The sequence below is a fragment of the Lissotriton helveticus genome, chromosome 6 (genome assembly GCF_964261635.1).
Source record: "Lissotriton helveticus chromosome 6, aLisHel1.1, whole genome shotgun sequence".
Classification (NCBI taxonomy): domain Eukaryota; kingdom Metazoa; phylum Chordata; class Amphibia; order Caudata; family Salamandridae; genus Lissotriton; species Lissotriton helveticus.
This window is the reverse complement of record NC_136067.1, coordinates 522,151,019-522,174,454: the sequence shown is the minus strand read 5'-3', so window position 1 is coordinate 522,174,454 and position 23,436 is coordinate 522,151,019. Positions and strand designations below refer to the sequence as shown.

General features: G+C 45.1%; 1 protein-coding gene across 4 annotated transcripts in view; it reads right to left on the bottom strand.

Annotated features, from left to right (window-relative positions):
* Positions 1-23,436, bottom strand: part of PRIM2 (DNA primase subunit 2) — a 1,274,342-nt gene that overhangs the window by 423,455 nt on the left and 827,451 nt on the right. For all 4 annotated transcript variants that reach the window (XM_078647995.1, XM_078647996.1, XM_078647994.1 and 1 more), the window contains one exon: positions 15,655-15,781. In XM_078647995.1, the coding sequence (XP_078504121.1) occupies positions 15,655-15,781 (127 nt within the window). The remainder of the gene's footprint in view (positions 1-15,654; positions 15,782-23,436) is intronic.

Sequence of the window (23,436 nt, the reverse complement as noted above, 5' to 3'; positions counted from 1 at the left end):
TCCTTAAAAAACATGGATGGTTTAGGCTAAGATGTCCTGGTGACGAGGTCATAAGAACTACATAAAGGGCTGCAAGTTATATTTAATTCAATGAACTAAAACTGGCGAATTTCAGTGGTTTTTAAATCTTTAAACGTTCGTTCATATCACATTTCAACACCCAACTAAAATGTCACTTAAATTTTTTCCAGTGACACTATATTTTATTGCCATCAATGGCGGAATAAAGGACTTTCATTTTTCACCTCACTCGAGTGGTCTGTACCTGATTTTGTGTGATTTGCATCTCGTCAGGATCCATATTATATATATATATATATATATATATATATATATATATATATATATATATATATATATATATATATATATATATATTGCATTAGATTCCCCGAGGGGAAATAAAAACGCACTCTCCCGTCTCAGTTGTATGACAGCGGTTTAAGACGGGAGAGTGCGTTTTTATTTCCCCTCGGGGAATCTAATGCAATATTAAAACGACGTGCCCAGTCGTACAAAACTGCACCGCGCTTCAAAAAAACGAGCGCCGACACCAACTTGGGCGACAACTGCTTTTCATATATATACCCCCCAGGGCCGGCTCCTGCAGTGTCCCGGGGTGACCACCCCCGGGACACTGCTGTTTGCTGTGGTAGGGCGTGTGCTTCGCGGCTCCCACCCTACCACAGCAAACTGCTTTGATTTTTGAAAGAGAGAGCAGGAAACCAGCTCTCTCTTTTAAAAAATCAAAGCCGATTGCTTTTCTGTACGGGGAGCAGCATGTTAGCTGCTCCCCATACAGAAAAGCAATGCCGGCTCCCGCAGGATGCGGGGAGCCAGCAGGGACCGTGGGGGGTTTGGGGACCCCCCCACAGCCCCCAACGAGGAAGGCCAGGCCCCGGGCGCACGTGGCCCCCTTCCCCATTTAAAAAAAAAAAAGAATTAATAATAATTGGGGGCAGGCCCTGGGGGATGGGGTCCCCAGGGCCCAAAAAAGAAAAAGGGGGGCTACACAGCCCCCCTTCTTAAATGAGTTTTTTTTTTTTTAACGACGGGATCGGGAGGAGGCCACGCCCCCTCCCTGCATACGCGCCCCATGGCGCGTTTGCAGAGGGGGAAGTAATTCTCTTCGCATACTTGGAGTCAACTAGCCCACCAGCAGCCTCCTGTATGGGCCAGGGGGCTCCCTTGCAGAAACGTGTGAAGAGGCCACGCCCCTTTTTACACCTCTCTGCAATGGAGCCCCCTGGCGCATACTGGAGGTTGCTGGTGGGCTAGTTGGCTCCCAGGGACCCTCAGTATGCGAGGGGAATTACTCCCCCCTCTGAAAAAGCACCAGAGGGCTGCGTTGCAGAGAGGTGTAAAAAGGGGCGTGGCCTCTTTACACCTCTCTGCAACACAGCTCCCTGGCGCAAACTGGAGGTACCTGATGGGCTAGTTGGCTCACAGGTGACCTCAGGATTGAAGAGGAATATATTCCCCAACCTAAAACACGCCACAGGGCGTGTTTGCACACGTGTCCTCAGGCCCCGCCCCCTTCCTTCACTATTGAGCGAAATATACCTCTAAAATCAGCCGAAGTAAGAATTCCGATTTACTCACCTGTTATCACGAGAGACGTCAGTGCTGCATCTTTGAGCCCAGGACCGACCCTGAAAAGTAAATGTAACCATACTTACAGTAACTGGAATTTCCTTCCATAGGCAAACATTGACTGGTTTCACATGGAAATTTTTCTAAATGTGGAGTTTTGGAACTTTAAAAAATTCCTGTAAAATGAGCCTAACTACGAATTCCGATTTACTCACCTGTTATCACGAGAGACGTCCGTGCCTTATCTTTGAGCCCAGGACGGACCCTGAAAAGTAAATGTAACCATACTTGCAGTATCTTGAATTTCCTTCCATAAGCTAACATTGACATGTTTTACTTGGAAATTCTTCTAAGTGTAGAGTTTTGGAACTTTAAAAAATTCCTCTAAAATCAGCCGAACTACGAATTCCGATTTACTCACCTGTTATCACGAGAGACGTCAGTGTTGCATCTTTGAGCCCACTACTGATCCTGAAAAGTAATTCTAATCGTAGGTACAGTAACTTGAATTTCCTTCCGTAGGGTAACATTGACATGTTTCACTTGAAAATGTTTCTAAGTGTGGAGTTTTGGAACTTTGAAAAATTCCTCAAAAATCAGCCGAACTACGAATTCTGATTTCCTCACCTGTTATCAGGAGAGTCCTCAGTGCTGCATCTTTCAGCTCACTACTGTTCCTGAAAAGTAAATTTAACTGTACTTACCAGTAACTTGAATTTTCTTCCATAGGATATTATTGCCTGCTATATAAAATATATATAAATTAAAAAAATATATAAAAATATTACAATTTGAATATTTTTAAAAACATTTATTTTTCAATTTATATAAAAAATATGTAATGTAATTTTAAAAATAAAATATCTAAAAATAAATAATTTACAATAATGTAGTAAATCAGTATAAAAAAATATAACAATACATTTAAAAATTATCATTTACAAAACCTTTGAAATTCACTGAAAAAACCATAGGTATCAGCCACGTTATAGTTAAAAATGAGCTTTTAAAAAAACCTTAGAAATTTACTGAAAAAACAGACATTTGAGATGTCATCAGTGATGTCACGGACCACATCATGGGTGATGTAATATGTGACGTCATCAGCAGTGCATTGCCGGCGTGCGAGTTATAGTTAACTATAACGGGGGAATTTCAATGGTTTTGTATGAGTGAAATGTCCAGCTAACTATAACATGTGTGAAACCTATGGTTTTTTCAGTGAATTTCTAAGGTTTTTTAAATGCTAATTTTTAACTATAACGCGGGTGAAACCTATGGTTTTTTTCAGTGAATATATATATATATTTTGGAACACAAGGGTTGTATGCTACAGCCAAACACCTAAGCACTTGCCAAAGTGGGGATTGGCGAGCTATGAACTACTATGGATTGAAAATGCTAACTAAATCTGACAGAGGAGGAGATACGGTCCGTCTTCTTCGACAGATGGAATCATGTTTCATTGTCCGATTCCGAACAAAACACCCCAGAGGCATGAACTTTGGAGAGGATCTCCACATTCATCTGGAGTAAATATGAACTCAGCGATAATAATATCTATATAGGGGTACTATACCCTACACTTGATAATTATTAATACATGTTTTAAGAAAAATGCCCTAAATGATAATAATTTAGGACGCTAAGTACTATACTTACATAATCAGAACACACCGGTCCTTTGTCTGTCATGTTTTTTAATCACTTTGCTTTATAAACTACGTATCCCACAATGCCACTTCATGGCTAGAGTGGGGCAGTATAAAAATGAAAAGCAAAAAGGGACTTGCTGACCGTGAAAAAAGCGGTGAGGCTGAAACGCGTCGGTGGAGTGTTGGTGAAATAAAGACTTCTGAATAAGTATCCGGTTGTGCCGCCTCCCTTGTGTTCCAAAATTGAATATTGGGGCTTTGATCCAGCCCTTGGGTTGAGCACACACTGTGGAGCGCTCTCGTGCATTGAAGGATCGTTTTGATTGAATATATATATATATATATATATATACATACATACATACCTACCTATACATATATATATATTCACTGAAAAAAACATAGGTTTCAGAGACATAGTTAGAAATTAGCATTTAAAAAAACTTTAGAAATTCACAGAAAAAACCATAGGTTTCAGAGACGTTATAGTTAGAAATCAGCATTTAAAAAACTTTAGAAATTCACAGAAAAAAAACAGATTTATGGGGTTTTATAGTTAGTTGGACATTTCACTCGTACAAAACCATAGAAATTCCTCCGTTAACTCGCGCGCTCGCAATGCACTGCTGATGATGTCACATATTACATCAATCATGACATGGTCAGTGACATCACTGATGACATCTCAAATGACATCACTAATGACATCATCCAGTGAATGTGGTTTAGTTTGATATATATATATACATATACATATACATATACATATACACACACTCCACCAGTACCGGTCCGGAGTTCAGCTGTCACGGGCGGTCCTGTCGAAGGCACCAGTAGGCTTGTAAATTCAATCCACAACAACTTCAGGATACTGAAGAAAACAGGACACCCAAAAGCTCAAATTGCAGAGTTTATTCAGCAGGTGAAAGAATCTCCACAACGCGTTTCGCCATTACAGCTTGGTCACGCTCATCGTATAGTGTGTGCAGCCATTTTTAAAACCCAACACCCTCCATATTGTTAGTGCACGTGTGTAAACTGGGTATCCCGGCGGACATCTTGTAGTGTGAGTTTATACATGGCATTGAATTGATACTATATCAGTTTCTTTACATAATCACAAATATATCGCATTTACATCTGTATCTAAATAGATAATAAATGTTTTAGCAAAAGCCACATATAATAGTTGTGACACAAAATTTCATCTTAATGTCTGCAAAAAAAAATCCATAATTGCTGCGGGACTCTTTCTCAGGCATTGATCGTGTTTTCGTTGTTTAGCCTGTTAAATATTCCAACAAACGCTCTCAATAGTAAGCCCATTTTTGTTAGAGAGCTTTTAAATGATTGGTTCGTCTTCGCCTGCGTTTTGCAATACAACGCGGTATAGGTGATGACGTATCTTAGCGTTCATTATTGCTAGGGAACCAACCCAAAATTCGATCATAGCCCACATCCGCAGGCACCGACAGTATTCCTCGCCCCAGTGGGCTAATGGTACCACACAGTTACGTATAGTTCAATCAAGCCCAAGTGGGCTAATTCTTACATCAGGCCTAAAGTAACTGTTAATCCCAAATGTCCCGCAACATGATCCATACTCGTCCGCCACCCAGTCTATGGTGAAATCTATAAACAATGAAAAAATACTGTTGTTTAAAATCAAGAGGACTGTAGACATTCTAAACAATTGATATTTCTAACAAGTTAATCATTCATGTAAGTGTATTGCCAATTCTTCACTGACATTGAAACCATTTGGGGTCAGGCATTGAAAATCAACAATGTATTTGGATTCCAATTTTCTAAGGGACAGTTCACGATTGCCCCCTCTCACCCCCAAGTCAACATTGTCTATCACCACCAACCGGACAAGCGTCTCATCCTGCATATGTTTTTCGAAAAAATGCCTCGCAATGGGGTATTGCCTGTTGTTGGTACGTATGGCACGTAGATGTTCCAACACCCTCTTTTTGGCTTCATGCTTGGTGCTGCCCACGTACCACTTATTGCAGGGACACATCAGTACATACACACTGTATGGCGTGTGACAAGTCAGTTGTTTACGTATAGTAAACTCCCTCCCTGTATTGGGTACATTTAATGTCCTACAATCTCGACTATATTTGCAAGCCTTACATCTACGGCAGCATTTAAAACCCGTATTTGCAAGATTCCTATTCGCTGCTGATGAGGTAACATAATTATGACTTAACTCATCTCTGAGTGACCTCCCTTTCCAAAAAGTGATTTGTGGATTGTCACTAAGGTATTGTTTGAGATGGTTATCCGTCTGTAGGACATGCCAGTGTTTTTTGAAAATATTACGCACCTCATGTGCCTGTCCTGAAAAGGTGGTGATAAATCTTACTTTCTCTGAGTCCTCCGGCTCCTTTCTCGGGTTCAGCAATTCATCTCTATTTTTCTGATCAACACGCGTTATAGCTTTGTCAATCATGTTTTTGCTGTAACCCCTATTCAATAATCTTTGACACATGATTTTTTCCTCTTTGTATGCCTCTCGTGTGCTGCAATTGCGCTTAGCGCGTAGTAGCTCACCAAATGGTATGCTGTACACGAGGTTGCGGGGATGACCGCTAGTAGCGTTAAGAATACTGTTCCCCGCCGTTTTCTTCCGAAATAGTCTATTATTGAGCTGACTATTCACCACCTCAACAGTTAAATCAAGGAACTCAATAGATTGTTTACTAATATGTTCTGTCAGTTTCAGATTTAACTGATTAAGATTGAGTTTGTCAATAAATAGTTTGACAGATCCGTTCAAGGCATGTGAGCTGTACAACACATTCTTTGCATAGACTATATAGCAGTTATATCCCAAAGCGGTGGATAACCTGTAGCTGTTGCTTGAAATAGTGTACATAAAACTGCTTGGCCTACACTAGCTTGCTGTCTTGCTATCCCATCTACACAATAGTGTTTTGTGAATGTGTTAGGTGTAGACAATGTTGCAGCTTTGCAGATGTTATCTGTGGGTATATTTCCTTAGAATGCCATAGAAGACCCTAATTTGCGCGTGGAGTGCACTCTAGGGAGAATTGTCAATGGTCGTTTTTGCTTTTGCATAGCATGTTTGAATACACTTGACTATCCAGTGTGTAATACTATATTTTGATATGGGATTGACTTTATGTGGTGGAACAAAAGCCACAAATAATTTTTTTGTTTTACGGAAAGGGTTTGCCCTTTCAACAGAGTGGAGTAATGCTCTTTCCACATCTAAGGTGTATAAAGCATGTTCTGCCACAGAATCTGGTTGAGGGAAGAACACAGGCAACTCAACAGATTGGTTGATATGAAAAGCAGAAATGATCTTGGGTAAGAATTCAGGGGTGGTCCGAAGAACCACTTTATTTTGGTGTACTTGTAACCGGAACCGCACTTAAGTGGTTTGAGTCCTTTCTGGGCAATAGATCTTTCAGAGTATTTGAGGACAATTCTGCCTCCGAAAGTGTGCCTCTGAGATGCGGGGTGCCTCAGGGCTCATCCCTGAACCCCATGCTTTTTAATGTTTATATAAGCCCGCTTGACAAGATTGTAGAACCCTTCGGCATCCAGATTATCACATATGCAGATGGCACTAAGTTGATTGTGTCATTGAATCAATCTGACAATGGGGAAATCAGTCTAACCAACTGCTTGTATAAGGTCTCCGCATGGATGGATGGCTCTTTTCTAAAACTTAAGGGGGCAAAAACTGAGTGGATGTTTCTGGGTAACATCTCCCCCCAAGATGGCAATTTATTTTGGCCCAGATGCTTGGTTCTGATGCCCCCCCCCCCCCAAGGAAGGATCAGATTAAAAGTCTTGGGGTATGGTGGACCATAACCTTAATTTCAAGGAGCAGGCGCGAAAGGTGGCGGGTACCTGTTACAGGAACCTGAGGATGATTAGAAAAATTCTCCCTTTGCTGCCCTTCAGTGCAAGGAGACTTTTAAGTTCAAGTACTGATACTCTCTAGACTTGACTATGCTAACATGCTGTACCTAGGCTTCCTGTGGTCAACCATTAAAATACTACAAACTGTGCAAAATTGCGCAGCTCGTCTCTTGAAGTGGGTCCCTAATCGGATATCCGCAAGACCATATATCGCCTCTCTCCAGTGGCTTCTGGTTGGGGAACGAATTCAGTTCAAGGAACTGTGCATCGTCCATAAAATTCTCTCAGCCAAGGGCCCACCGATCTTTAGCTCTATCATATCCCCCTACCATCCAAAGAGATCTCTACGCTCTGAGAATTAACGTCTCGCTGTAGTCCCCAGGATACACAGAACGCAGAGCGGTGGGCGCATATTTGCATACACCGCTGCAAAATGCTGGAACCAATTGCCCACCCACATACACCTGGAGGATAACCTTTTGGTCTTTCGTAAACTCCTGAAAACTTTTCTGTTTCCATGACTCCTGACTACTGCACAGTGATGTTTCTGCCTCTAGCGCTGGAAGGCCTTTTAGGTAGCCAAGCTATTTAGAAATGCTTATTCATTCATTCGTTCACTTGTAAAAATGGTTCTTCTATGGTTAGTGCCTGAAGCTCACATTCTCTCCTCAGTGATGTGATTGATATGAGGAAAGCTACCTCCCAAGTGAGAAATTGCAGCTTACATCTGTACAATGGCTCAAAAGGTGGACCCATCAGTCTGGTGAGGACAATATTGAGATTCCACAATGGAGCAGGTGGAAGTCTTTGAGGAATGATTCGTTTAAGTCCCTCCATAAATGCTTTAATGAAAGGCACTCTGTAGAGAGACAGATGTCTATTCTTGGAGGTATGCAGCTATTGCAGCAAGATGTAAGCGTATGGATGTGTACTCTAAATTTGAACACTGCAGATGTAATAAATAACAATGTTTTGAACTGAAGCATCAAGCTGGTTGATTTTATTGTTATTACAGTATATCACAAAAAACTTCCACCTTGCTGCATAGCAGGCTCTTGTGGTAGGACGTCCAGCCTCTTTGATGATGTTTATGCATTCTGGCGGGAGATTACGGTAGCCAAACTCTAAGATTTCAGGTGACAGATTGCAAGGTTGAGATGACTGGGATCCGGATGTCTTATCTCTCCACGGCTCTGCGTGAGGGGTTTGGGTGTGGGATGTAGTTTTTGGTGAGGAACTACCGAGAGCTCCAACAGGGTTGTGAACCAGGGTTGACAGGCCCATGTGGGAGAAACAAGGATTAGTGTCAGGGACGCTTGTGTGAGTTTCCGAACCACTAATGGAATGAGAGAGGTGGAAAAGCGCAGGCAAATATCTCTGACCAATTCATCCATAGTGCATTGCCTCTGGACAATGGGTGTGGATACCTGGATGCAAAGCTTGGGCATTTTGCGTTTAGGTTTGTGGCAAACAGATCTATGTCTGGAAAGCCACACATCTGAAAGAATAGGAGGAGAACTTGAGGGTGTAGCTCCCAATCATGGAACTGTTATGTATGACGACTGAGCAAATCTGCAATCAGTTTTTTTACTCCTGGAAGGTATTGTGCGAGGAGATACATTTTGTGTCATATTGCCCATCTCCAGATGGTCTGTACTAGTTGTGACAGCTGGAGAGTGCCCCCCCCCCCGTTTTTGTATACAGTACATTGCTGTCATGTTGTCTGTACGAATCAGGACAGCTTTGCCTACTATATCAACTTGAAATGCTTTGAGCGCTAGAAGAATCGCTACGAACCCGTGTTGATTTATGTAAAGCTGCTTTTGCTGCAAGCGCCACACGCCCTGAATTGTGTGCGCCTGGAGATGAGCTCCCTAACCAGTGAGTGATGTGTCAGCTGGGAGCACTATCTGTGGAACCGGATCGATGAAGGGCCGCCCTTTTGAATGGTTTTGTGTATTTCACCACTGCAGAGAGCGATGGGTGCGGACGTCCACCAACACTAGAACTGATAACAGACCCTGAGCCTGGTTCCACTGACGTACTAAGCATTCCTGCAGGGGACACATTTGAAGTCTTGCGTAAGGGACTACTAGGATGCAAGACGCCATCAACCCTAGTAACTGCATGAACACTCAAGCTGGCAATGAGTGTTGAGGCTGAAACAGAGAGTAGAGTCTGCATAATGCGGACTTTGGCCGGACTGGGGTAGGGCAGAGCCTTTTGTTTATTTATAGTGGCTCCCAAATACGCTTGTTTGTTGGATGGTTGGAGATGGGATTTGGACAGATTTACTGTGAATCCAAGATCTTGTAGTAAATGCACGGTTTTGTGAGTATGACGTAGACAGCTTTGCTGCAAGCTGGCTTTTATGAGCCAGTCGTGTACGTATGGGAAGACATGAATGTGTTGCCTCCGTAAATAAGCTGCGACAACTGCCAGGCATTTGGTGAAAACCTTGGGTGCGGTAGTTATTCTGAATGGGAGCACCTTGAAGGGTGTATTGGAATATGGAAATAGGCGTCCTTTAAGTCCAGAGTGGACAGAAAATTGCCTTGCTGAAGGAGTAGGAGCACTTGTTGAAGTGTCACCATTTGAAAGTGGTCCGACTGAATGTATAGATTTAGTTCTCTGAGGTCTAGTAGAGGCCTGAGAGAGCCGTCCTTCCTGGGAATTAGGAAGTACAGGGAGTATACACCGGCCCCTTGATATTGTAACAGGACTGGTTCTATAGCTCCTTTCTCTAACAGAGAGAGAACTTCTTGCTTGAGAAGGGTGAGATATTCTTGCGACATTGCATGTGATCTTGGAAGAATGTTTGGGGGAGTGTCTGTAAGTTCCAGGCAGTAACCATATAGGATAATTTGTAAAACCCATTTGTATGAGGTGATTGTATGCCAGACAGGTAGACATTGGGGGAGGCATCCCCCGACAGGAGTGGAAAGATCGGGGGTAGCGGAAGGAAGTCACTGCTTGATATTTGTGGGGAAAGTGCGAGTTGAGTTGCCTCTGCCTCTTCCTTTACCTTTGTTTCCTCTAAACCCACTTCTAAAATAGCCTCTTGATGAGGGTGATTGGTTGTTCCCCTTGTAAGAGGAGGGATTCTCTGTGGATATATTCTTGGAGCCACCCTTATAAATGGAGCGACGAAAGGATCCCCTATTTGAAGGTAACTGCAAATCTCCCATGGACTTGGCGACCTCGGTGTCTTTTTCATTTTTTCCAGGTAAGTGTCAACTGCAAGATCAAATTGGTGTTCCTTGACAAATTGTTGGTTAAGAGTAGAGGCTTGCACTTCAGGCCGCAAAGACTGAGCTATAGTTCTCCCCATTTGTCGAAGAGCCTGAGCACCTCCGGGAATAGCAGCCATACGTGATCTGCTCAGTGCCGATGGCCGAGTACATCCGCCTGGGCATTCAGTGATCCTACCAGGAAAATTCAATGGTGGTCCAACCATTTACAGAGATGCAAGGCCTTCAGGCACAAGGTCTGTGACCCCAACCTACCTTGTTTATTGCAGTACCACATATGGTGGTGGTGTTGTCCGCTACCAGCTTCCCCTTGATGGATGGAATTAAGGCTCCAGAAGATTGGTGTGGAGCTGAGATTCCTACCAGGTGGCTGCCGTCACACAGAATCAATGCATTGGTCACCACTGTCAGCTCTAGGTGGGGAAGAGATAGGGGCCTGCCACTGACCCAATAGTGGTCCAGTAACCTGAGTGTCCTGGACTCTTTCTGATGGTAGAAAGGCACTAAATCAAACCATGTCCAGAATGGCCCAATGAAGGGGAACACTTGAAAATGACTCGGATGAGGCTTTGGAGCGCTGATAGTGAAATCCAAAGAAGACCGGGTCGCCATGGTTTTGAGGTTGCTGATGACTACTTGGAGCGAGCCTGTATTCAATAGCCAGTCGTCAAGGTAAGGAAACACTGGCACCTCTGGCCTCTAAATGTGTGCTGGCACCATCACTTTCATGAACACTCGAGGGCTGCGGGTGAGACCAACAGGGAGGCAAGCAAACTGAAAATGCTCCTTGCCCACCACGAAGTACAGGTAATGCCAGCAAGAAGAGAATATGGAAAATATGCGCCTGAAGGTCCAAAACTACCATCCAGTCCCCAGGGTCGAGGGCAGACAAGACCTGGGCCAGGGTGAACAGTTTGGACTTCTTCTGGAGGAAAGCATTGAGAGGGCACAGATATAGAATAGACCTGAGACCGCCATCATTTTTGGCCACCATAAAGTAGTGAGAAGAACAATCATGTCATACTCATGGCACCAGAACCCTCTTGAAAGCCCCTTTGAACAAAAGGTATTTCACTTCCTGCTGCAAAATGGAGAAATGGCCCTCCATCAGTTGTTGAGGAAAAGGTGGAAGGAGCGGTGGAAGAGTGAAAGTTTAAGGTGTACCCTTGCAAATCATCTAGAACCCACCTGTCAAACTTGATCGCTGGACAACCGGATAAGAATCAGTGGTTTGGTAGGGCTGTGAGTGTGTGTGGGGGGGGGGGGATTGTAGGCTGCTGGGAGGCACTCTGACCTTGACTGTGGGGGCAGTGGACACTATAGTGTCTAAAGTGAAACTGCTGGGTGACCTGTGAGGGGCTGGGTGGAATGACGGTAAGCTCTGCCTTGGCCACGGCCGTGAAAGCAGCAGAGGACTTGACAAGGCTGGTGGAAAGCCTGAGATGGTGAGTAGGAGCCCTGCTCTCCTTAAAGCTCTTGAGAGCGTAATCAGCTTTCTGCCACAACAGGCGAGTTCCATTAAAGGGAATGCCCATCAATGTGGACTGGCTGTTGCCCAATAACTCAGTCGATTGCAACCACGCATGAGGGTGAATGGCAATATTGGTGCTTAGGGTCCGCCTGATGGTGTCCAAGCCACATCAAATCGTGAACTTGGCAGCATCTAGACTATCTGGAATTGCTTGAGAGTGTACAGGGTGAAGGTCTTCATGCCCACCAGGGACGACTTGTGCCACCAAATCCTAAAGGGCGTGTGAATAGCATACCAAGAAACAGCTAGCATTAACAGATTGGCAAGACGATGGCGCCTGGCAATTTGTCGATTGACTGAGAACCCAGAGCAAGGTTTAGCTCAAGTCCACAATAAAGTATCTGTAAGTGCCTCATTTAAAGGGAAGAAGGGTCAAGTAAGCCGTTTACCGCATTAGAGGTCTTCCGTCACGATATTAGCTTTCACCTCCCAGGTGGGGCGTTGGAGGTCAAATACTTGGGCATCCCAAGAAGGCAGGTTACTCTGTGGCGGATTCAGGTATGACATCGGCCAAGGTTGGACCAGCGCTGGATCAGATAATCGGAGCCACTTCTTAAGGTGGCAAAGTAGGCATGGAAGAAAGAACACGAGCCAGAGGCAAGGTAATTGTAAAGGGTCCAGCTGGCTTCGGGGGCAAACTCACCTGTGGTATCCCAAGTAAAAGCATCTTGGCTCCTTGGGCGCGAAGGCGCGCCAGAGGGACCCAGCAGGGATCCATATAGCAGGAGCATGGCTACGCATAGCTATTCAATCGGACGCGTCAAGGCTGAAGGCCCCTAAAAGTCAGATTGTGTCAGAACCAGCTACAGAATTGTCTCCGAAGTCAGTAGACTTCCAGAGGGAGATCGAGATTGCCACCCCTGCGCCAGTTCAGGTAAGTGTGAGTGGCACATGGTACCAGAATCCCACTTCAACTTGCGCAACTATCATCGTATCTCATTACTACCCGTCATAGGAAAAATACTTGAGAAACTAGTCAATTACATGCTATCCCAATTTTTGGAAAAGAATCCCTATTTACATCAGACACAGATGGGTTTCCGCCCACAGCATAGCACTGATTTGGCTCACCTGGTGGTCACTGAGGAGCTTAAAAGCATCCTGGACCAGGGGGGCTGAGCCGCAATTCTGCTCCTGGATTTAAGTGTGACGTTTGACACTGTAGACCACCGCATTCTGTTAAGAAGGCTCAGGGAAGTCGGGATTCAAGGCAAAGCCCTAGAGTAGCTCACCTCCGTTTTCATGGACAGATCGCTTCAGAGCATGGAAACCGTCTGTCTCTCTGACATTACGCCAGTCAATTGTGGATTCCCACAGGGCTCGTCTCTCAGTCCCTCTTTGTTCAATGTGTAAATACGCCCACTGGCGAAAATGGCCTGGGGGTGACACACAGCTGGTGGTCTCTATGTGAATTTCCTGAACTCGAAATATCATTAATTAGTGCCCTGTCTGGATAAGGTGTTGAATCGGATGGCCAACTGTTGCCGGAAATTAAATGGCAATAAAACATAACTGATGATCCTGGGGATTAACCTTTGTTTCAGTTGCAGGCCGAAGTACATGGGACATCCTCTTATCCCCAAATCCTCCCAAAAAAACCTGGGCATGTGGCTGGACAAAGCACTAACAATGGACAATCAAGCTAGAAAACTAGTGGCAACATGCTTTGTTTTTTTTTTTATAATGATCCGGAAGATCATAGGACTAATCCCGGAACAACTAAAAAGAATTGTGATTAGGGCAATTCCCTTTATTTGGGCTCACCAAAATATGTTGCACAAAATGCGGCGGCCAGGTTACTGCTCAAAATCCCAAGACACAAATCAGTAAAAGTGTCCCTAAAACGGCTCCACTGGCTACCCATTGATGCCAGGATCAAGTTCAAATCCCTTTGTCTGGCTGAAAACGCAATGAATGGCAGGGGCCCTAACAAATCAGAGACCTCCTTTCCCCATATATACCGTCAATATGTCTTAAGTATGCACAAAACCGTCTTATTAGAACCTCAAGAACTAAGAGATCAAGATCGGGAGGCAGATCTTTTTTACAACTGGTCCCGCAGTTGTGCCCCAGGAGCTGAGACTGCTCAAAGAGGAGCTCAGCTTCAGGAAGAAGCTTAAGGCTTGGCTGTTCCCACTGTAACCTCTGATTGCCCATCCTCTCTTATAGCACGCTCATCCAGGTCTGGGGTGCCCTTGGGGAACCATGCGCTTTACAAAAAGTGAAACAAACTTCTTGTGGTTTCTGCGCTTACCCGAGGACTTGGAGCCCGACGAAAGACTGACCTCTGAAGCGACTGAGATAGCTCCAGGAACGGGACAGAGAGCAAGATTTAGACACAGAGTGTGACATGGAACTGTCCCCACCACCGAGTCTTCTTATGCTTGGCGACATAGTTTCCCTTCTCCTTCCCTGATGGCCTTCGGCTTCATTTACACCCAGTCCCTGCAGGCTTTGGAGTTGTGGCTTGACTCTAGACACAACAGGCACACCGGATGGGAAATATGCCACATACACTTGTTTGCAACAGCCCCAACAGGGCTTAAAATCTTTCATTTTAGGGGGCAACATCCCTTACAGAAAATTTTGGCTGCAAAACATTACGGTAAAAGTCTCTGAGGGACCTCTGGACTAGAGTCTGAAGGTGCAGAAAGAAAAGAACTGATAGCACGCAGCAGTGGCCCTGCATATAATTTCTGAAACGAATGAGTAAGAGCTGAGCCGCAAGGCGCCACCTTCTGGCGCACAGAGGTACTGGTGAAGAGTTTTGAAATCCAGTCTAGTGCCTAGGAAATATAAAAAAAAGTGAGGAATCTACTGCTAGAAGTCTGTTTTAAAAGTGCCTATAACTGGGGATCTTGTATCATAAGCATAAGATAGCTTCTTGACTCTTTCTCGAACACACTTAATCCTTCGCTAGAGTTAAATAGAGTACAGCCCCCCAACTACTATCTACTCTTTTCAATTCAGGTACAGGTGGACCTTTGCCATCAGAGATGACTTGCTCCCACAAGACTTCTTACGCCTTTCAAAGAGGATGTCGCAACTATTGACATCCTTGTCAACATTTAAATCTTAATTTCAGTTGTGGTGAAATTATGCAAACGGGCATTTTCGCCAAAGGTTTTTATTCAATGCCCTGTAATTGAGGGCTAACTTTTGACATCGATGGCTAAAGCCAGTAAATCCTAATTAAATCTCTCACCAAATGTACATTTCACTAAGCCTCTGATCTGATTTGGCACTGCATTAGTGACTGGCTTTACAGTTTAGCATTGCCCAAACGTCCGTTTGGGTTTGAAATCATTTTATTTTCAATTAAGAAAACTCTGACTGCTTCTAAAATCATTTTCTCAATTAGGCCACATTATTTTAGTTGATTTTAGATAATCAGACTCTAACATTTGAAGTCTACGTCTACTGCATCACCTATCGTGGGTATATGCTCTAGGTTTCTTAATTAACCTACTCAATTTCTTCCTTCATAGTCCCCTTACCACCACCCAACCAAGTCATTCAAAACTCTACGTTTAGCATAGTGATACTGCAGAAGCTGGGCTAATGATTTCATAATTGGGGAGTTGACCCAAAATGTACAAACCTGCATTTCTCTACTTTATTTTATAGTTGCAAAAAAAATATTAGAGTTATTTCGCTAAGCAATCCTCTAATCTTCCAGGAAGCCGAACGATGCAAATATACCACTTCACCAAGAACTCACCATGAAAGTCTCCCTGGCCTGGGGCGTTGGTGAGAATAATTTTCATACAGCTGTATGGTGTATAATCTGTCCTCTTGCCTTCCTTTCCGTAATTGTGGCGAATAGAGTAGGAATATGTTTTGTCAAACTGAAAAAATAGCAAAATGTAAAGTTAGTGCAACAAGGTCAAGAAGAGTTGAATTTCACAAAAGTGAAAAAATATTAAGACTTGCCTGGCTTCCTCAACGATTAAATAGAAGTGAAACAAAGGCAGATTGAGAAAACATTACTTTTAAACATGTATACCCATTTTTACTTTACTTCTAAAATTAGTTATACTTAAATTAGTACTCGTTGACAGTAACTCTGTAGTGGCTGCTCCTTCCATGCTAGTGGTGGTTGCACCTCGAAGACCATTAGTACACAATAGAAAATACCGACTTAGGAAACAATTCACATTTATATTGACCAATTGAAAAAATCGAAAGATGTTCTACAAACAACGAGCCCCGTATACTGTTTTTTTCATTCATAAGAATGAAATCATGTTTAAATTAAGGTGTTAACAAACTTGCTCTATGCAACATAAAAATGCAAGTGCAAGAATCAGTCACCCGTGGATAGATAGCGAGTAAGATTAACTCTCAGCACATGCATGTTACAAGGCTCAAGGACATAAAAGACTTCCAATTCACCAGCTAAAGCACCTGGACTCTGACCAATGAAAGTCTTGCCCTACCAAGTGGTGCCAATCCAGCCCTGGGCCCCTGGAAGTGGGTATAAAGTGCTGCAACTACCAAAATCCACACACTGCTATTGTTATGCGACTCCGAACTGGAGCATCTACCTCGCCGCCAAAGTATCACTGCTGCCGCAAGGACCGAAGACATCCCATCACTGAATGCGCAGCACATTGCTTCCAGTTCCCAACGCATCCTCGACTTGTAAGGGTCGAAGACAACTCATCGCCTACATCTTGAGTTTCGACGACGACGCATTTCCGACTTGGGTGGTTCGGAATCAATGCATCACCTAAATCCTAAGGGATAAGCTACGAGGCATTGTGTCCTCTGCTCAATGACGCAACAAGGTGTTTTTCAGTGGGACAAGGTTGGTCCTTGTATCCGACCTGCGCTTCATCATGGTCAGCCTGATCCTTTGAATTTGACCCGGTCTAGCGCGACCAGATTGTCCTGGTTGACACTGTATGCTTTTAAGCACTACATTTCAATTTCATCTTTAGAAATTCACAACTACGATTATACTTATCAGATTTTCTTATTGTGGTCTTGTTTTGTTCATCAAATTATGTTCTATTGTTTTGGGTATCTTTTAATTGGCGTTTTTACTTTTTCACTGTTTGAAATGATGCACAAATACTTTACACATTGCCTCTTAAATTAAGCCTGATTGCTCTGTGCCAAGCTACCAGATGGTTAATTTAGGGTGTGTATCTGTCTTACCCCAACTGCAATTGTAGTTCCAGCTTGGACAGGGTGCATAACTCTGCCCACCAGACACCCAATTCCTAACAGGTGACAATTACGGAAAGCTACTGTCTATAGTGTATCACGGTTTTTCCATTCCAAGATGAACACGTTGGTTCTAAACGTAGCAGCCACACTGGGAATTTAAAATAGACTATGTACACTACAGCTGCAAGACAGACACATGATGCTATGTTTAGTTTCCTTATTGCGTGAATATGCCAAATGGCAGCATGTTTTCTTTTTCTACTTGTATCCTTTTCCTTTACCTTGCATATGTTGTTGTTTGTGGGAATTATATTGTGGTTATGTCAGAGGGTGAAGGCAATAATGCGTAAGTTGACTGATGAATGAATGTATGAGTACAAAGTTGAGTGTGAGAGTGCATGAATGACTACTTAATGAGTACTTGGGTACTTTCATTTATAAGCCAGACTTATTGGCATTGCCAATGTTTGTTTATTTTGTGGTGTACGAGTTATCATACCAAAGGAAAACATCAGTTTAATTATACTAAATATGAGACTGATACCAAAACATGAGCTTTACAACTTTAATTAACTGTATGCTTCAATAAAACATGTTTTTTTTAATACAACAAAAAACCTAGCCGTCACTTAGAATGGTGCTTTTTGCTTAGACAGACTCAGGCCATTCTATGATTTAAATGGTCTGTAGTTTTTTTTAACTTCTCATTATATATTTTAGATGCTCATATCTTCCTTTAAACATGTCATACTGAAAGACAGACCTCTGGCTTCCATTAATAAACATACATGTAAATCAAACGTTTACAAAAAACATAAAACTCACAATCCAATACATATGATGCATAATGAAGGGGATTACAATCATAGTGAATCCAGTCAATACTCAAAAATAAACAGCAGCCGTTATCTTAATTGATTTATAAGATAATCATTATTTTGTAAAGGAGGCTGATAGCCACAAGGGACACCTTTACGCCCCGTTGGGGCAGAATTTTGCACCAAACTACTCCCTAAGGGTAGTAAGTGTGGTTCAGTTTGTGCGTTTCCCGTTTGGTAATTAAGCTGATACGTTTCGAGCCCCATGGCGATTATCGGGGTTCTCTCCAGGGTTTAGACTGGGTAAGATCTGCAATGAAAGGGCCGGAAACGTTTAAATGTTACTTTCTATCCTCTCCTAATTTGTTTTGTAAAGCTCAACAATATCTCATTCAGGGTATAGTAAATAGGGTACTTGTTGCGGTTTAGTATATGCCTTAGTGTCCTGTGTTTTCATAAGGAAAAGGGGATATTCCTTTAGTGTTATAAGGGTCTCCATCTAAAAACAAGAAGGAAAAGAAATTTGAATTGCAAGGTTACATGCTAATTGGACGGCACTGGATGTTGAAGTTTGTCGGTGCATGACTTACTTTCTCTTCTTTTGAAGTGTTGTCGACATTCTGCCAAATGCTCGTTATCGTCAGTTGCAGCATTTACATATAGGTTGCTGCTGTCTCCTTAATGGGCGATGGACATCAATCCAAGCCAGACAGATTAAGTGGCACGTAATTTAGTATAGGATTCTGAAATGAATTGAGCACACAATATCTTTGTTTCAAAGTTCCACCATGGACTAAAACTATTCACACGGCACTCACTAACGTTTCACTCACTTGCTTTCTCAAACACTTTCCTGACTCGTCGTGTTGGATACTGTTGTGTCCTGAAGGTAGGGAAGGATCGCCTTAAGGGTAGTAACTCGGGGCCTACACTTCGGGGCATCTAAGTATAACTAGGCCTGACACGTGGCCCTAGAAATAACTGAGACAGACTCTGGGAATAACTTGGTGGCTCTCCGTGCGCTCGTCTCTGAACTGCGTACGTGCGTGCGGGGCCTCTCTTTATTATCCAAGGTCACATGACTTCAACACTGCACGCCCCTGGCGCCAGGGGCGGACCATACCCCCGGAACATAACATTCCTCCTAAAGCAAGAAAAACAATGACAACAACAACAATCTTTTTTTTTTTTTTTGTTTTGGACAGTCTATTGTGAAATTATTCATAGACCCCTTTTCCGCTTCTCCATACTACTTCAAACGGGTAGAGCATATTACCAACATTGCACTTTGTAATTTTACATGAAACAGTCTTACGTGAGATAATCGCGTAGCCGGCAGGAGGGCATGGGGTTTCTTCTCAGCCTTTGTTGCACACCTCGCTGACGTGGAACGCCTGTGTCTGGGACAGTATCGACCTCTGGCGCCTCCGTGTCGGCCCCCTCCGGATCTGGCTTGCATTCAAGGGCACCAGCGCCATCCCCCGCCTCCTTGATCACTGCCCTCGAGGTGTTACTCTGGGTGACCTCAGGACTGGGCGTTATCTCTTGGCAGGGTAAGTTCGTTGCAGTTTCAGTTTCAGCAGGCAGCGTTGGGGAATCAAACATCGTCGACTCCCTGTGAAAATGTTTGAAATGGGATACGTTCCTGGTTACTGTTTCCCGTCCTCGGACCACTGTGATGCGGGTGCCTTTCACACCAATTACTCGCCACGGTCCTTTTTCATAGTTCAGCCTGAACTTTCCACTGGTTACCCTGTTGCGAAGAAGTACCACATCCCCTCTGTTGAAATGTGTCATCACCGCTCTTCTCTTCCGACTGATCTTGGCAAAAGCGGTCTTTCTCTTATTCGCAATAATTTCTTCATTCACCCCTTCCGGTGACCACTGGGGATGGTGAGGAATGGAGTCATTTATTACTCGTCCCATGAGGAGATGGGCTGGGGCTCTCCCCGTGGTTGAGTGTGGGGTTTGCCGGTAGCTGCGAAGAAAAGTGAAGATGGCCATCTCCACAGACTGGCCTTTGTCATGGGCGATGCGAATAACTTTGTTCAGGGTTCTCATGAATCGTTCAGCTTCCCCGTTGGCTTGAGGCCAGCGAGGAGTGATGCGTCGGTGTCGCGTGCCAAGAGATGACAGATAAGTGGCCAGGTCTTGCCCTTGAAATGGGGGTCCATTGTCTGTACGGAGCTCACGCATGGCCCCGTGAGTAGCAACAATTTTTTCTATCTTTGGGATGACACTCTCAGCACTAGTACTGGATACTATCTCCACTTCCGGATACTTGGAATGGTCATCAATCATTACCAACGTGTATCTTCCATCAGGGAGACTGCCAAAATCCATGCTGACCCTCTCCCATGGCTGTTGGGGTCGGGGTTCCACTATAATCGGAGCTTCCCGAGGAGCCTCTCCAGTGACTTGACATGCAGCACACTACCTCACCACGTTCTCTACCATGTCGTCCATCAGGGGAAACCACACCTTTGTTCGTAATCAGGCCTTAGTTTTAACCATACCTTGATGGCCTACATGTGCCAGCTGGATCACCTGGTCAGTTAAAGCCGTGGGTATTACTAGACGATGCCCTCGTAACAGGCACCCCGCCTCATCTTCATTGAGTTCTTCCCGGACATGATATAGGCTCTCCATGATCTTCTGAGCGTCTGGAGTAAGCACCTTCCATCCCTCTTTGGCTTGGTGCCAGTTCGCCGTGCGGAGAATTTCTTTGGCCCTCTGGAGACACGCATCTTGTGTCGTGGCCTTCACAATGTCATTTATGGAAAGAGGGCGAGGGCACGACCGCGCTACCACCCATTTGACATAGGCCTCCGTCTCTTCAGCTTCATCCATTTCTTCTGTGGTAGCTGGCCTGGGATGTCGAGATAGATAGTCCGCCGGGTTCTTGGCTCCTGGCTGATATTCAATGTTGCAGTTGTACTCCTGCAATTGGAGCAACCATTTTTCGATACGAGGCGGCGGCTTCGATGAGGTTCCTGAGAACAGGGCCAGCAGTGGTTTGTGATCCGTCACCACAGTGAAGGGCTTGCCATATATATACAGATGGAAGTGCCTGCACCCCCAATGAATGGCGATCGCTTCCTTCTCAATTTGCGAGTACCGCTGCTCAGTGTCTGAGAGATCTGCTTGCAAAAGCAACTGGTGTCCAATCTGTGTCATCCCTCTGCTTCTGCATTAGGACAGCTCCCAATCCTGCAGGCCCAGCATCCACCGCTATGAGAGTGGTATTTCGAGGGTCAAAAAATGCAAGCGTGGTGGTACTGGACAGAGAGTCTTTGATGTCTTGGAATGCCTTCTCCTGCTCCGGTCCCCAGTTCCATGGAATGGAGTCCTTTGTGAGGTCACGGAGGGGAAGCGTGAGATTGGCCAGATCTTTGATGAACCTGCCACAGTAATTAACCATGCCCAGGAAACTCCGGACTTCGGTGACTGTCGTGGGGGGTGGTGCATCTTTAATGTCCTTTACTTTGTCAGGGTCTGGGTTGACGCCATCTGCTGAGAAGATGTATCCAAAGAATCCTATTTTGCTGCGTAGGAACTCGCATTTTTCTCTATGGAGCGTGAGTCCTGCGTCTCTGAGCCTGCGAAACACTTGAGTTAGTCTGTGGTTGTGTTCGGTAATAGTGCGGGCGTGTATCATTATGTCATCACTGACATTTATCACTCCGGGTATTCCGGCAATCAATTCTTGGATGACATTCTGGAAGACCTCCGCTGCACTGGAGATTCCGAAGCTAAGTCGGGTGTACCGTCGAAGGCCAATGTGGGTGGAAAAAGTGGTAATGTTTCGCGACTCCATGTCCAATACCAGCTGGTGATATCCTGATCGTAGATCTAGCTTTGAGAACCAGCAGGCACCTGCCATCTCTCCTATAAGATCGTCAATGGTGGGGGTGATGTGACGCTCCCGTTTTATGGCTGCATTGGGGAGGCGCATGTCCACGTAGATCCTGACCGCCCCTGGCTGTTTCGGTTTCCGGGTGACTACGATGGTTGACACCCAGGGGGTGGGACCCGAGACCTTTTCAATGATGCCCGCCGCTTCCAGTTTACGGAGTTCCTCTTCTACCAGCGGCCGAAGATGGAATGCGATGCGACGGTGTCGCAGGGCCACCGGCTGCACCGTGGGGTCAATGTGTAGGTGGATCTCCCGGCCCTTGAATCGTCCAATGCCTTCAAAGAGGTCCGGGAAGTCCATGAGAAGTTGTTGGACGGACTCCTCGTGGACTCCGAAGGCAAACGTCACCACGCCGAGGTCTTCGGCTGCCCTGCAGCTCAATAGCATACCTTGACCTTCTTCCGACACAAAGATGTTTGCTCTGATGGTCTTGTTCCCATGGCGAATTGCCGCCCAAAATTTCCCTCGAATCCTGAGAGGAGTGTCTTGTCCATACGCAAAGACGGTAATAGGAGTGGGGCTCAAATCCGGAGGCGTGGCCATGGTTCTGTAGAGTGAGTTGCTCATGAGATTTATGGATGCACCCGTGTCCACTACCGCCATTATGTCTTGGTCCGCCACCTGTATGGAGCATTGAGGTAGCGGTCTGGTGCGAGGGGCGGCAGTGCCGATCATATGTACCTTGTGCACCGACCGTTCTTCCTCCTCATCATCATCCATGTCGCTGTGACTCTGTTCCCCTTCCGTTATGGCCTGTACAGTTGGGCGTGGCCTGCGGAATTTTTTTGATCGGCACACTTTTTCAAAATGGTTTGTTTTGCCACATCCCGAGCACCGCTTGCCTCGTGCTGGGCATTCTGTCACCGGGTGACGCGGGCCTCCGCAATAACCGCATGACTGCCCCGATGCCCCACCCGGGGTGAGCGGTCTCTTGTGCCACTTGGTGGGCGTCTGGACCTGAATCTTGTTGACTGGTTCCACTTTGACCGTCGCTTGCAAGGCGGCTTCCATGTGCGCTGCCCTGGCCTTGGAAAGTTCCTTCGTGCGGCCGAGAGTTAAGATATCGGCCAGCGGCTTGCCAGACTCCTCCAGTATTCGTTCTCTCAATTTGGCCGAGGCGCCGCCCTGTATGATTTGCCCTCGGATCTCTTCCGTAACATCTTGGAAGCCACACGTCAGCGCCAGCTTTTTGAGTTCGGTATGGTAGGTTTCAACGATTCCTCCGGCAGCTGACGCGCTTGTCGGAATACAAAACGTTCATAGTCTTGATTGGCCATGGGCTCGAAATGGGCATTGAGGGCATTTATCAATGTGTGATGCGTTCTGGGGGTCGCCTCTGTAAGGGTCCGAGCAATAGAGTGGATGTCCTTGCCCCCTAGGTGTATCACCATGGCCCGTTTTTGTTCCTTGTGGACTTTCGTGGCCTCGAAGAATACTAGGAGTCTGTCCACCCACTCCTTCCATTTTGGGGCGAGAGTCGAGGGCGCACCCTCCACCACAAACGGTTCGATGGGCGGAATCGTGGCCATCGTCTAGGGAGCGCAGGATCAGGCCACAGATGGGCCGCGGCAGCACCCGAGCCGGTGCGCGGAAG